The sequence below is a fragment of the Salvelinus fontinalis genome, chromosome 28 (assembly GCF_029448725.1).
Source record: "Salvelinus fontinalis isolate EN_2023a chromosome 28, ASM2944872v1, whole genome shotgun sequence".
Classification (NCBI taxonomy): Eukaryota; Metazoa; Chordata; class Actinopteri; order Salmoniformes; family Salmonidae; genus Salvelinus; species Salvelinus fontinalis.
Genome location: NC_074692.1, coordinates 36,879,948 through 36,892,830, shown reverse-complemented (window position 1 = coordinate 36,892,830; position 12,883 = coordinate 36,879,948). Strand labels below are relative to the sequence as shown.

At 44.2% G+C, this 12,883-nt stretch overlaps 1 protein-coding gene across 2 annotated transcripts in view; it reads right to left on the bottom strand.

The window, feature by feature from the left end:
• Positions 1-12,883, bottom strand: part of LOC129826662 (nitric oxide synthase, brain-like) — a 95,871-nt gene that overhangs the window by 27,253 nt on the left and 55,735 nt on the right. For both annotated transcript variants that reach the window (XM_055887631.1, XM_055887632.1), the window contains exons 9-12: positions 12,078-12,217; positions 9,607-9,781; positions 5,076-5,177; positions 3,871-4,065 (exon numbers count right to left, since the gene is read on the bottom strand). In XM_055887631.1, coding sequence (XP_055743606.1) covers positions 3,871-4,065; positions 5,076-5,177; positions 9,607-9,781; positions 12,078-12,217 — 612 coding nt within the window. The remainder of the gene's footprint in view (positions 1-3,870; positions 4,066-5,075; positions 5,178-9,606; positions 9,782-12,077; positions 12,218-12,883) is intronic.

Below are 12,883 nucleotides of genomic sequence, written 5' to 3'. Positions count from 1 at the left end.
CATGGCTGGCTGACGGATCTGGCTGCTCATGGCTGGCTGACGGATCTGGCTGCTCATGGCTGGCTGACTGATCTGGCTGCTCCTGTCTGGTTGGCGGCTCTGGCAGATCCTGTCTGGTTGGCGGCTCTGGCAGATCCTGTCTGGTTGGCGGCTCTGGCAGATCCTGTCTGACGGACGGCTCTAGCGGCTCCTGTCTGGCTGGCGGCTCTAGCGGCTCCTGTCTGGCGGACGGCTCAGTGGGCTCATGGCAGACGGGCGGCTTTGCAGGCTCATGGCAGACGGGCGGCTTTGCAGGCTCATTGCAGACGGATGGCTCAGATGGCGCTGGGGAGACGGATGGCTCAGATGGCGCTGGGGAGACGGATGGCTCAGATGGCGCTTGGCAGACGGGCAGTTCAGTCATCGCTGTGCAGACGGCAGACTCCTGCCGGCTGAGGCGCACTGTAGGCCTGGTGCGTGGTGCCGGGACTGGTGGCACCGGGCTGGGGACACGCATCTCAGGGCTAGTGCGGGGAGCAGCAACAGGACACACAGGACTCTGGGGACACACAGGAGGCTTGGTGCGTGGTTTAGACACTGGTGGTAAAGGGCTGGAGACACGCACCATATAGCTAGTGCGTGGAGGAGGCACTGGTGGTACTGGGTTGGGGCGGGGAGGTGGCGCCGGAAATACCGGACCGTGCAGGCGTACTGGCTCCCTTGAACGCCGAGCCTGCCCAACCTTACCTGGTTGTATGCTCCCCGTCGCCTGACCAGTGCGGGGAGGTGGAATAACCCGCACCGGCCTATGTAGGCGAACCGGGGACACCATGCGTAAGGCTGGTGCCATGTACGCCGGCCCGAGGAGACGCACTGGTGACCAGATGCGTTGGGCCGGCTTCATGACATACGGCTCAACGCTCAGTCTAGCCCGGCCGATACGTGGAGCTGAAATGTACCGAACCGGGCTATGCACTCGTACAGGAGACACCGTGCGCTCTACTGCGTAACACGGTGTCTGCCCGTACTCTCGCTCTCCACGGTAAGTACAGGGAGTAGGCGCAGGTTTCCTACCTGACTTCGCCACACTCCCTTTAAGGCCCCCCCCAATAAATTTTTGGGTTGTACTCACGGGCTTCCAGCCTTGTCTCCGTGCTGCCTCCTCATATCGCCTCCTCTCAGCTTTAGCTGCCTCCAGCTCTTCACGAGGAAGGCGATATTCTCCCGGTTGAGCCCACGGCCCCTTACCATCCAGTATCTCCTCCCATGTCCATGAATCCTGTGTAGGTAGGTCCTGTTGCCGCTTTCCATGCCGCTTGGTCCTATGGTGGGTAATTCTGTCACGATCGTGTGGAGGATTGACGGACCAATACGCAGCACTTGGAAAATAAGCCATCTTCTTTTATTTTAAAAAAGATGACGAAAAATAAACACGAAACACTTAATACAAAAACAAAACAAGAAAACGATCGTGAAGCTAAAACAACGATGTGCACACACTGGCTACAAACGTATCACATAGACAATTACCCACAACCAATGAGAGCCTATGGCTACCCTAAATAAGGCTCCCAATCAGAGACAACCGAAATCAGCTGTCTCTAATTGGGAACTCATTCAGGTAACCATAGACTCTCCTAGACAACTAAACATACATAGACAACGCTAGACACCTGAACTCCACACAAACCCATATACTACACAACAACCCCTTTACCATAAAAAACACCCAAAACCAACAAAACACAAACATTCCCCATGTCACACCCTGACCTAACTAAAATAATAAAGAAAACAAAGAATACTAAGGCCAGGGCGTGACATTAACTGACTTGCCTAGTTAAATAAAGGTTAAATAAAATAGCTCATCCTAATATACTTACTACTGAATAATTCCATTTTATTTCAAAATAACACACTATACACACCACATATTTATATTCTAGATTGTGACACATGCTCACAATAATATATACTGTATACCCCTGTTAATTGGACTCGTTCTGTCATATCTTGATTTCTTGTTTAGATTTTTGATTATTTATGTATTTGTATTGTATTTGCAAAAAATTCTACTGTACTGCTGGAGCTAATAACACAAGACATTCTACTGTACTGCTGGAGCTGGTAACACAAGACATTCTACTGTACTGCTGGAGCTTGTAACACAAGACATTCTACTGTACTGCTGGAGCTAGTAACACAAGACATTCTACTGTACTGCTGGAGCTAGTAACACAAGACATTCTACTGTACTGCTGGAGCTAGTAACACAAGACATTCTACTGTACTGCTGGAGCTAGTAACACAAGACATTCTACTGTACTGCTGGAGCTGGTAACACAATACATTCTACTGTACTGTTGGAGCTAGTAACACAAGACATTCTACTGCCTTGTTGGAGCTAGTAACACAAGACATTTTACTGTACTGCTGGAGCTAGTAACACAAGACATTCTACAGTACTGCTGGAGCTAGTAACACAATACATTCTACTGTACTGCTGGAGCTGGTAACACAAGACATTCTACTGTACTGTTGGAGCTAGTAACACAAGACATTCTACTGCCTTGTTGGAGCTAGTAACACAAGACATTCTACTGCCTTGTTGGAGCTAGTAACACAAGACATTCTACTGCCCTTCTGGAGCTAGTAACACAAGACATTCTACTGTACTGTTGGAGCTAGTAACACAAGACATTCTACTACACTGTTGGAGCTAGTAACACAAGACATTCTACTACACTGTTGGAGCTGGTAACACAAGACATTCTACTACACTGTTGGAGCTGGTAACACAAGACATTCTACTGTCCTTCTGGAGCTAGTAACACAAGACATTCTACTGTACTGCTGGAGCTAGTAACACAAGACATTCTACTGTACTGCTGGAGCTAGTAACACAAGACATTCTACTGTACTGCTGGAGCTGGTAACACAAGACATTCTACTGTCCTTCTGGAGCTAGTAACACAAGACATTCTACTGTACTGCTGGAGCTAGTAACACAATACATTCTACTGTACTACTGGAGCTAGTAACACAAGACATTCTACTGTACTGCTGGAGCTGGTAACACAAGACATTCTACTGTACTGCTGGAGCTAGTAACACAAGACATTCTACTGTACTGTTGGAGCTAGTAACACAAGACATTCTACTGTCCTTCTGGAGCTAGTAACACAAGACATTCTACTGTACTGCTGGAGCTGGTAACACAAGACATTCTACTGTACTGCTGGAGCTGGTAACACAAGACATTCTACTGTACTGCTGGAGCTGGTAACACAAGACATTCTACTGTACTGCTGGAGCTGGTAACACAAGACATTCTACTGTACTGCTGGAGCTAGTAACACAAGACATTCTACTGTACTGCTGGAGCTAGTAACACAAGACATTCTACTGTACTGCTGGAGCTAGTAACACAAGACATTCTACTGTACTGCTGGAGCTAGTAACACAAGACATTCTACTGTACTGCTGGAGCTAGTAACACAAGACATTCCACTGTACTGCTGGAGCTAGTAACACAAGACATTCTACTGTACTGCTGGAGCTAGTAACACAAGACATTCTACTGTACTGTTGGAGCTGGTAACACAAGACATTCTACTGTCCTTCTGGAGCTGGTAACACAAGACATTCTACTGTACTGCTGGAGCTAGTAACACAAGACATTCTACTGTACTGTTGGAGCTGGTAACACAATTCATTATACTGTTCTGTTGGAGCTAGTAACACAAGACATTCTACTGTACTGCTGGAGCTGGTAACACAAGACATTCTACTGACCTGCTGGAGCTAGTAACAGAAGCATTTCACTGCACCTGCTATAACATCTGCAAATCTGTATACGTGACCAATAAACTTTGATTTGATTTGATTTACCTGGTACTCGAAGGATGGCGTGAGGCGATAGTTGAGCATCTCCTGGTGGAACACGGGGGTGATGCTTCCAGACATGGGGGGTACAATCCAGACCCAGTCCCCCGGGCAGCCCCCCCGCACCCTGATCTCATTCTCCATGTGCTTCATAAAGGACTCTGTGGCAGAGTGGTGATCCACTATAGTTACCTTAGATGACTGAGAACAGATAACAGGAAGCAAATCATGAAGGGGAATTCGGTTCAGTCATTCAGTTCATTTACCTTAGTTATTTCAAAATTATATTTAGAGTTTATCAAGATATAAATTCAATCACACTCAAGCACCCATAATTACAAATAATTTAAACATATTTCTGACTTCATAAAAAGACATGCTTCATATATAAAGCATAATACTCATTTGTCTACATCAAGGACCATTCTAGAAAATCATTCAATATAGTATGTGGACACGTGCTCGCCAAACATCTCTTTTCAAAATCATGGGCATTTATATGGAGTTGTACCCCCCCCCCCCCCCCCCTTTGCTGCTATAACAGCCTCCACTCTTCTGGGAAGTCTTTCCACTAGATGTTGGAACATTGCTGCGGGGACTTGCTTCCATTCAGACACAAGAGCATTAGTGAGGTTGGGCACTGTTTCTGGGCGATTAAGCCTGGCTCGCAGTTGGCGTTCCAATTAATCCCAAAGGTGTTCGATGGAGTTGAGGTCAGGACTCAGGCCAGTCAAGTTCTTCCACACTGATCTCAACAAATAATGTTTGTATGGATCTTGCTTTGTCATGCTGAAACAGGAAAGGGCCTTCCCCAAACTGATGCCACAAAGTTGGAAGCGCATAATTATCTATAATGGCATTGTATACTGTAGCGTTACAGCACTTACAGTTGACCGGGGCAGCTCTAGCAGGGCAGAAATTTGACAAACTGACTTGTTGGAAAGGTGGCATCCTATGACGGTGCCACATTGAAAGTCACTGAGCTCTCAATAAGGCCATTCCACTGCCAATGTTTGTCTATGCATGGTTGTGTGCTCGATTTCATACACCTGTCAGCAATGGGTGTGGCTGACATAGCCGAATCCACTAATTTGAAGGCGTGTCCACATACATTTGTATAGATAGTGTATGAAATGCAAGCCCTATAAATAATCAATTCCAGCACCCCAGTAACCTTTAGATATTTACATGGGCAGCAGATAAACCCACACCTGGAAACTGTAGAGGACTGCTATGTTGATCTCCACCAGTGCCTTGTCCTTCCATAGAGAAGAAGTCTTCCTGGTGTCCAAGGCCATCAGATTGGCCACTTCCTATTGGACAGTAACATATCATGCTTTAATAACAATACCTGTTGTGTATAAAGATACTTTGAAGATAAACAATCAGGGTAACATTTTACTCTTCTTATCTTATTGCTCCTATATTCCTGCTACATAAGAGATCAACATTTCTCTTTATCATTCAAGTAACCTTGTTGTGGTAAGAATAAGTGTCCGCTAAGTGCTGTTGTTCGTAAAGCTACATAAGCGGCAGGTAGCCTAGTGGTTAAGAGCATTGGACCAGTAAACATAGCTGACTAGGTGAAAAATCTGTGGATGTGAACTTGAGCAAGGTACTTAAATCAGTGGTTCCCAAACTGAGGGGTTGGCAAACTGTCCTGTGAGTGACAAACTATCCAGTGAGTGACAGAGTGACAGGTGATTGGTTGCAGTCAGTATAAAACCACAGGTGATTGGTTGCAGTTAGTATAAAATGGCCTAAATACATAATGGAGACATTTTAAACAATAAAAAACAACCGTTTAAGCCTTTTGTTCTGCATTAAAATAAGAAAATGTCACATAAAATCTATCATAACAATTATGTTCATGGGTAAAGCTGCATTTAGCAGCAGTGTGCATGGTGCTTGAGATGGGAATACAAGATGAGGGGAAATGACTGAGAAAACAACTAAAGTGACTTTCTAAGCACGGGAACTCTTTGAAAACATAACAACACCATATCATCATCACCGTAATGGCTATGCTAATACATTAGCTGAATGAAAACAGCACAACCAGAGACGTAGTTATTATATCTACAGCCTCTAAGCTTGACATGTTCTAGACATCATGATACTACTGTTTGTGACATGAAACACATTAATCATTAATTCATCCCCATAGCTACAGCAAAAAAAGCAAGATCCTCTTCATCTGACCAGCAATACAGATGTAGGATCTTAATTTGATCACCCTGTTGCAGGACATTTTAAACCTGTAGTGTATTTAAGGTTTTAAAAGACTTCTGAAGTTTGTAATTTACACTTTGACATTTGAGACTTGATTTTCCCTTACGAAAAATGTATCAACCCCTACAAAAATGTCCAATAATTATAATCCACATAATAATTCACATTTCCAGTTGGTGCAGGATCATTTTCCTTCTGTAGAAAAAACTGGCTCAAATGAAGATTCTACATAATCAAAATAGATGTTTCTATTTGTTTAAACATCAAAATAGATTGTTTTCCTGGAAACAGCAAGTAAAATTCAAATCAAAACAAATTTAAAATATGTGTATTCAACCAAAAGTATTTGATTTGATTTGATTTTGACTTGCTGTTTCCAGGAAAACAATTTTAAAAATGTATGCTTAAAAAAATGTTAAACCCATGAATGTTGAGAATTTAAGTGATGAATGTTAGCCTGTATGCATGTGGTCATGAGAGCAGACTCATCTGCCACACTGGTAGAATATGGGCCAAAACAACAAATACAGACATAATGGTTTTATCAGAAACTTGGCTAAAGAAATCTGTGTCAAATAACTTGATTTCTATTGATGGGTACATGGTTTTTAGAACGGATCGGATGAGTAAAGGAGGAGGGGTTGCAATTTATGTGAAATCCGAGTTTAACGACTCTGAAATTCTCTCCATTACCAAAGTCAAACATTTTGAATTGCTTGCGGATAAAGTGAACGTATATAAGGACTCCCACATCACTGTAGTCGGCTGCTACAGACCGCCCTCGGCTGCTACGGACCGCCCTCGGCTGCTACGGACCGCCCTCGGCTGCTACGGACCGCCCTCGGCTGCTACGGACCGCCCTCGGCTGCTACGGACCGCCCTCGGCTGCTACGGACTGCTAATGACTCTGAATTCATTATTTTAGGAGATTAGAACTGGGACATTCTTACATCTGTCTCGGACTCTTTTAAAGAACTGTGTGACTCTCTGAATCTCACTCAATTAATGAATGTGCCTGCAAGACCGAATGCTAGAGCACCTAACAAATCAACGCCATTGGACATTGTCCTAACGAATATCCCTCACAAATACACATGGACTGGGATATTCTGTAATGATGTCAGTGATCACTGTGCTATTGATTGTGTTAGAAATACAAAAATGACCATAACCAAACCCGTTATATTTAGAAAATACATTTTAGACAGTTTGATGAGCAAGCACTCTTACATGATCTGTACCATAATATTGACAGAGTACGTCTGATTCCCGATGTTGACACTGTCTGGGACAGTTTTTATATGAAATTTGTGTCAATTTGTGATAAGCATGCCCCTGTGAAGAAATATAGAATCAGTGGAAGGGACAATCCTTGGTTTTCAGATAATTTGGCAGAATTAATTAGAAAGAGAAATATCTCTTGGGCTCAAGCTAGACATACAAATGCTCCTGTTGACTGGGCCTCCTTCAGAGCGCTAAGAAACAAATGCACAGGATTTATCAGGAAGTTCAAATCAGATGACTTTTTAAATGCAGTCACAGAGAACCTAAACAACCCTACCAAGTTCTGGAAGCTAATCAAATCAGTGTCAGGTTCTAATGTATCCTCTGGCCTTCATGAACATTTAATGATGGATTCTAATGAAGTGAAGCCCATATTGTAGTTTTTTTAACAAGCACTTCATATCTGCTGGTTCAGTTGTTGATAATGGTGGGGCCCAGGACTCTAATGTAAGCTCTCTTACAGTCAACTATGATATAGGCCCTCGTGTCAACCATTTTAACTTTGAGCCTGTTTCTTATACTGAGGTCCATAAAGCACTAAAGGCTATAGACACTAAAAAGTCTGCAGTTCCAGACAACCTGGACCCCTACCTCTTAAAGATAGCAGCTGGTTTATTATTACTGAACCTGTGGCTCATATTTTCAACATGAGTCTCTTGACCAATTCCATACCCGGCATTTGGAAATCAGCTTATGTCCCCCACTGCTAAAGGGTGGAGATCCCTCAGATGCTAATAACTATCGTCCTATCTCCAAACTCCCAGCATGGCCAAAGTCTATGAATCCCTAGTGATCTCCCAGTTAAAAAACGTCTTCATTGAAAAGAACATACTGAGCGAGGTTCAGTCTCGCTTTCGATCGGGGTACAGCACCACAACTGCAGCTATAGCAGTGGCAAATTATATCATTAATGCACTTGATAAAAAGGAACATTGTGCTGCTCTGTTTGTGGATTTATCAAAGGCCTTTGATTCAGTTAACCATGAATTGTTGCTAGCTAGACTCAGAAACATTGGTCTCAGTGAAGGGGCAGTAAATTGTTTTAGGAACTACCTTTCTGACAGAACACAATGTGTATATACTGACAATCACAAGTCTAGCTTTCTTGAGATTAATAGAGGTGTCCTCCAGGGTTCCATTATAGCTCCTGTGTTGTTCTCAATTTTTATTAATGATCTGTTGTCCTTTACAAGTTGTCCTTTAAAGTTCATGTGGATAATCGTGTGACAAAGCTTAAATTGAAATTGGGTTTTTATTTCCGTAAAAAGGCTTGCTTCCCACTTATGTTTAGGAAGACGCTTGTTCAGGCCACTTTTCCCTCTGTAATTGATTATGGTGACTTGTTGTATATGCAGCCTCCTCTGTCTTACAGACCGGACCCCTGTTTACCATGCATCCTTGAGCTTTATTACAAATGCCAAGTCACTCACTCATCATTGCACCTTGTACCAAATGGTAGGTTGGACCTCACTTTATATGCGTAAAACTCCCTCTTGACCTCACTTTATATCCCTTTGGGTAAACTCCCTCTTTACCTCTGTAGTCTGGTCTCCTTCACCACCAGCAGTTACCATACCCGGTCTGCTAGGTGGTTGCTACTTACAGTCCCCAGGACATTCATAGTATTAGGCAAGACTGCCTTCTCCTCTTGTGCACCAGAGGCATGGAATAGTCTACAACATGTTTCATCTAGATATGTTAGTGCCACTGAATGAATTTAAAATATAGAGTGTAAATGCTTTTTTTTAGGCTGGATCATGCTGTTGTATTGTATTGTTGTATGTTTTCATTCTGTAATGTATTGATTGTTGCTGCCTTTAATGACCAGGTCTCCCTTGAAAAAGAGACTCGGGGTCTCAATGGGCTTTTCCTGGTTAAATAAAGGTTCAATAAAAGATACAAAATTATTTCAGGTGTATAGTATGTAAACCCACCAGATTATGGTAAAACATATGATAGATTTGAGTAAATATCGTAGTAAAAGATTATGGTAAAACATCCACTCACAACTACTGTGTGAATTCCCCTTACACACCCCACACATAACACAGGTAACCCCACTGTATACCTCATGGTCAAATTAGAATATGTCCAAATAGTGCATTTAACCATTGCAGCTGTCACAGAGGTCCCTGACGCCGATCTCGTGCCCATGTAACTGCCACCGAAGGGGTGCTTATAAACGTTTAGAAATGCTTATGAATGCTTTATAAGTGATCATAAAACCTCCAGGATGTTGTAGCGAGAGCTGTCACAGAAGTCCCTGACGCCGATCTCGGTGCCCATGTACCAGCCACTGAAGGGACAAGCAGTGAATTCCAGCCCCCCCACCTCTAGCAGCATGCTAGATACAGCAGGCAGACTGTACCACTTCAGATTCAGGTCCTTGAACCAATCATACCTGCAAGGACAAGGGAACAAAGACATTGATTCAAATTATTAGCATTCAAGGTATGGAGAAAAGATGGAGAATGTGACTTATAGCTTGACTTGTTGATTCAAATGAATAAGCTAGCATTCAAGGTATGTAGAGATGGTTAAGAGGATATATTATACATAGCTTGAACTGTAGCTGACTGCTGCTGTTGTTTACATTCTGAATCAATGTAAAAGCGCACATTCTTATCTTGGTGAAAAGCCATTGGAAGAGACTAATGACAAGCTTATATTCTGACATTGGCATTTGTATAGTACGTCATGGAAAGAAAACACTGTTTGTAGGTACAAAGAAATTAAGGATTTCTCCAAGAGAATTCTTCTGTGATGACATATCTGCCCACTGTGAGGACATATCTGCCCACTGTGAGGACATATCTGCCCACTGTGAGGACGTATCTGCCCACTGTGGGGACATATCTGCCACTGTGAGGACATATCTGCCCTGTGATGACATATCTGCCCACTGTGAGGACATATCATCCCACTGTGATTAAATATCTGCCCACTGTGAGGACATACCTGCCCACTGTGAGGACATATCTGCCCACTGTGAGGACATATCTGCCCACTGTGATGACATATCTGCCACTGTGAGGACATATCTGCCCTGTGATGACATATCTGCCACTGTGAGGACATATCTGCCCTGTGATGACATATCTGCCCACTGTGATGACATATCTGCCCACTGTGATGACATATCTGCCCACTGTGATGACCTATCTGCCCACTGTGAGGACATATCATCCCACTGTGATGACATATCTGCCCACTGTGAGGACATATCTGCCCACTGTGATGACATATCTGCTCACTGTGATGTCATATCTGCCCACTGTGAGGACATATCTGCCCACTGTGAGGACATATCTGCCCACTGCGATGACATATCTGCCCACTGTGATGACATATCTGCCCACTGTGATGACATATCATTCCACTGTGAGGACAAATCTGCTCACTGTGATGTCATATCTTCCCACTGTGAGGACATATCTGCCCACTGTGAGGACATATCTGCCCACTGCGATGACATATCTGCCCACTGTGATGACATATCTGCCCACTGTGATGACAAATCTGCCCACTGTGATGACAAATATTCCCACTGTGATGACAAATCTGCCCACTGTGATTACAAATCTTCCCACTGTGATGACATATCTGCCCACTGTGATGACATATCTGCCCACTGTGATGACAAATCTGGCCACTGTGATGACAAATCTGGCCATTGTGATGACATATCTGCTCACTGTGATGACATGGTGTGAATTGTTTTACACAATAGAGGAGTAGACATCCAAGAAGCACAGGAGCGCAGACAAAATTAACATTATCCCATTATCACAGCACAAACACTTGAAAGCGATTCAGAGGCCCCGAAATGACTGGTCCTACATCAAAAAAACGCTCTGCGTGGCCTCTGGGGGCCAGCTACCAATCTGTTTGGCCGCAGTAGCATAGAGTCATCATATCTTCATGTAATGATGAGACGCAGGTGGTGACAGTTTCAGGAGCCAAACTGGCAGCAGAGAAGAGCTGAGGCTAACTGAACTGATGCAGGGGTGGGTTGGGAGGGACGGGGGGTTTGAGAAGAGAGCCAGGTGGATGGTTCTCGGGGCTTGGTTGGCAGAGGATGTCATGTGCCCGGGATGAAACTCCCTCTGTGCCTAAAGTGTGAGGTGTAATTAAATCTGTGTGAAAACATGGCTCGTACATTGCTTCAGTCTAAGTGGTTTGCTAGTGTGGCAATTGGAACACACCCATACCCAGCCTCTGTTAGTGTGTGTTGTCTCACTCACTTGGGGTGTGTGTGTGTGTGTGTGTGTGTGTGTGTGTGTGTGTGTGTGTGTGTGCGTGCGTGCGTGCGTGCGTGCGTGCGTGTGTGTGTGTGCGTGTGTGTGTGCATGTGTGTGTGTGTGTTGTCTCACTCACTTGAGGTGTGTGTGTGTGTGTGTGTGTGTGTGTGTGTGTGTGTGTGTGTGTGTGTGTGTGTGTGTGCGTGCGTGCGTGCGTGCGTGCGTGCGTGCGTGCGTGCGTGCGTGCGTGCGTGTGTGTGTGTGTGTGTGTGTGTGTGTGTGTGCATGTGTGTGTGTGTGTTGTCTCACTCACTTGGGGTGTGTGTGTGTGTGTGTGTGTGTGTGTGTGTGTGTGTGTGTGTGTGTGTGTGTGTGTGTGTGTGTGTGTGTGTGTGTGTGTGTGTGTGTGTGTGTGTGTGCATGGGTGGGTGTGTGCGTGTGTGTTGTCTCACTCACTTGGGGTGTGTGATCTGCACCTCTAGAATGAGGTCTTGAGGGATCTCAAACAGCTCTGGGTCATTTCCGTTGGATTGCAGCAGGAGAGGCAGCACGTCGAAACGGCCCTTGGGAGGCTTCCAGCCCTGCTGGATACAGATCTAGAGACCCAAGCCAACACATTTCATTACATTTTAACATGGATTCACTCAAGTAGACTCATAAATCCTGTTTAGTGGTTTCCACTCCAGAATCTGTTTTGTCAGAGTTTTAGCCTTGCTCAGAGGTATGCTATATAAAGACATTGAACACTTTCAGGTTTTGTTATCTACTTCCGGACTTGTCTCCATGCTGTTGTGCTGTTAATTGCTGTTTGTTGTGCTTTTTGTTGTGTTGTTTGTTGTGCTTTTTGTTGTGTTGTTTGTTGTGCTGTTTGCTGTGCTGTTTGTTGTGCTGTTTGTTGTGCTGTTTGCTGTGCTGTTTGTTATGCTGTTTGCTGTGTTGTTTGTTGTGCTGTTTGCTGTGCTGTTTGTTGTGCTGTTTGCTGTGCTGTTTGTTGTGCTTTTTGTTGTGTTGTTTGTTGTGCTGTTTGCTGTGCTGTTTGTTATGCTGTTTGTTGTGCTGTTTGTTGTGCTGTTTGCTGTGCTGTTTGTTGTGCTGTTTGTTGTTATGTTTGCTGTGCTGTTTGTTGTTATGTTTGTTATGCTGTTTGTTGTGCTGTTTGCTGTGCTGTTTGTTATGCTGTTTGCTGTGCTGTTTGTTGTGCTGTTTGCTGTGCTGTTTGTTGTGCTGTTTGTTGTGCTGTTTGCTGTGCTGTTTGTTGTTAT